The sequence below is a fragment of the Monoraphidium neglectum genome, assembly GCF_000611645.1.
Source record: "Monoraphidium neglectum strain SAG 48.87 unplaced genomic scaffold scaffold03506, whole genome shotgun sequence".
In the NCBI taxonomy this organism is placed as follows: Eukaryota; Viridiplantae; Chlorophyta; class Chlorophyceae; order Sphaeropleales; family Selenastraceae; genus Monoraphidium; species Monoraphidium neglectum.
The window spans coordinates 2141-4475 of record NW_014010123.1 but is presented as its reverse complement, the minus strand read 5'-3'; the positions used below and the strand labels follow the sequence as shown (position 1 = coordinate 4475).

The 2335-nt window shown below is 68.0% G+C and overlaps 1 protein-coding gene across 1 annotated transcript in view; it reads left to right on the top strand.

The window, feature by feature from the left end:
- The window catches only part of MNEG_12903 (hypothetical protein), a gene marked incomplete at both ends in the record, with an annotated part of 2763 nt that extends 2074 nt beyond the window's left edge, over positions 1-689 (top strand). Inside the window, one exon of the mRNA XM_014038625.1 lies at positions 12-689. Coding sequence (XP_013894079.1) covers positions 12-689 — 678 coding nt within the window. The remainder of the gene's footprint in view (positions 1-11) is intronic.
- Between the last annotated feature and the right edge of the window lie 1646 nt (positions 690-2335).

Genomic DNA, 2335 nt, shown 5'->3' with positions numbered 1-2335 from the left:
GAGCGGCGCAGGCTGGGGAGAAGCGCGCCGCCGGAGGCGGCGCCGCGCCTGCGGGCATCGAGCAGACAAGCAAGAAGCTGCATGCTGCCCGCAGGGACTTTCCAGGACAGGCGCCCATTGGCGACGACGGCGCGGCGGCAGGTGCCGCGCAGCTGCCGTGCATCCCTGAGGCAGCCGGCTCGGCCGGGGCGTCGCGGCGCCGCCGCGGGAGGCCGGGGCCGACCGCTGCATTTGGCGGCAGCCTGGGCTCTTGCTCGGCGCCCAACAATCTGCTGTATTCAGCGCCCTCTCTGCTGATGCAGGCGCAGCCGGCGGCGCACCAGCAGGCCTGGAACAGCGCCGGCAGCTGCATCGGAGCCATCGACCTGTGGGCGACCCCCCTCGGGCAGGACGCGTGCGGCGCCGGCGCCGGCGTCGGCTCCTTCAATTGGGCCCCGCCCGGCGGCGTGGCTGCCGCGTCGCAGCCTGTGGGGTGGCACAGCGCGGGCAGCTGCGTGAGCGCCGCCGGCGACGTGATCGTTGCGCAGGCGCAGGCGCAGGCGGCCGACGCGCAGTGGCTACAAGCGGTGCAGCTGCAGCGGCGCCAGCAGCAGCTGCTGCAGCTGCAGCACCTGCAGCAGCTGCAGGCGGCGCAGCAGGGGCAGCTGCTCTCGCACGCCGGCGTGCCCTTTCCTGGAGTGTTGTTTTGACGCACCCCTGCGTATCCGGGGCTGTCCCGCTGAGCAGCTGCTTGACCTCTGCTCAGACTCTTAAGCGGCTGAAGCGAGCGCCGCGCTCGCTCGCGCGGCACGGGACACGGGGCAAAAGCCTGTTTCATTTGAATACCTCTCTGCATCCCAGGCGGCTGCCTCGCCGCCCGCACACCCTTGTGACGCGAAAGCTCCTTTATCAGCCGACTGCCAGGGCCCTGCTGTGTGCGCGCGCCCGTGAGCCCGCGCGCCGCCCTGCCTCTCCCAGGCCCCCGGACCGCCGCGGCGCCGCTCGACGCGGCGGCGGCCAGGCGTTCCAGCGTGCAGCTGTGTCAAACGATGAACTTCTGACACCCTTTATACGATTATCGGCGCCCGTGTACCTCCCAACCCCTCCGCCCGGCGCCGGCATTGCGAATGCAGCCGCAACTGCGGGGCTCAATGCATGACCCAGCCATGCCCCATGCATGGCTCTTTCGCCGGCCCTCTGGCCTTGCAGGCGCGAAGCAACGCACAAAGCTCGCCTTGGGCAGCATTTCCTGGAATGGCATCTGTTTGCATAGCTTGTCATAGGTGGGCGCCGTTATGAGGGATGATACTGGACAGTGCGCCTGTGCGTGTGGGGGATCCCGCTGCAGCGAGCAGCCAAGAAACCCGCCGCACCCATGGCGGGGGAACGGGGCGCTCCGGGGTTTTCAGGGTGGATAGTCGTGGTCACCTTAGCATCTGCCTGTCTCTGTGGTGTTCAGCATCTTCTAGCAGCGTGCGCGGCGGTGCGCCCCAAGAGGCAACATTTGGGGGCGGCAGGCGCGGGCAGGGCCGCGCCCGCCTGCCCGCTGGCACTTGCATCTATCACCAATTTTCTGCAAAGCCGCCGCACAAGGGGCCCGGCTCGACCTGAGTCGGCGTTCCCTGCCCATCCCCGGCTGGCGACTTGACACATGTTCAATGCAATGATTGGGGGACATCCTTTCGGCCCTACCTTCCCACGGCCTGTTTTGGGGAGTGGGCGGCAGCGGGGGATGGACGCGGCCGGCCTCGGGCGCATCCACTGTCTGCCCTCGCTGCTTCTGCTTCCTACAAGGCCTCTATTATGCGCACGCATTTGCAGCCGCACGCCCATGAAGCCGCACGCCGCAACCCCAGGGTTCCGACGAGCGAAGGGGCTGCGGGCTGCTTGCCACCCGGCGTCGCACGCTGCTTCTCAGCCGCCTGATGCACACACACTAATTGCCTGCTCGTATGCTATCATGGGCAGCCCGATTGCACTGCTCCTCGGCTTTCTCTTTTTTCTCTACGCATCGATCGCATTCTGCATTGCGGCGCGTGCGGGCCTGCACACACGTTGAGGGACAGGGGAGCACCGCAGAGGGGGGACGTACCTGGGCCGCAGCCCGCCTGGGTGTGGGGTCCCTTGCGCGTCTCATTGGGCACCGGCAGCGATGCGCCCCCTCGACTGGAGAAGCGTGGGGCAAACAGTTGCGCTGCAAGCCGAGGCCCGCTCTGTGGGGGGTTGGTTGTCTCCGACAGTGCAACACGAATCCTGCAGTACGAGCCGCACGGCCACCCTTTCCGTGCTAGAATTCGACTCACCTTTTCAAGGGCTGTGCCGGGACGTGCCGCGCCGGCAGGCCGGTGCGCCAGGC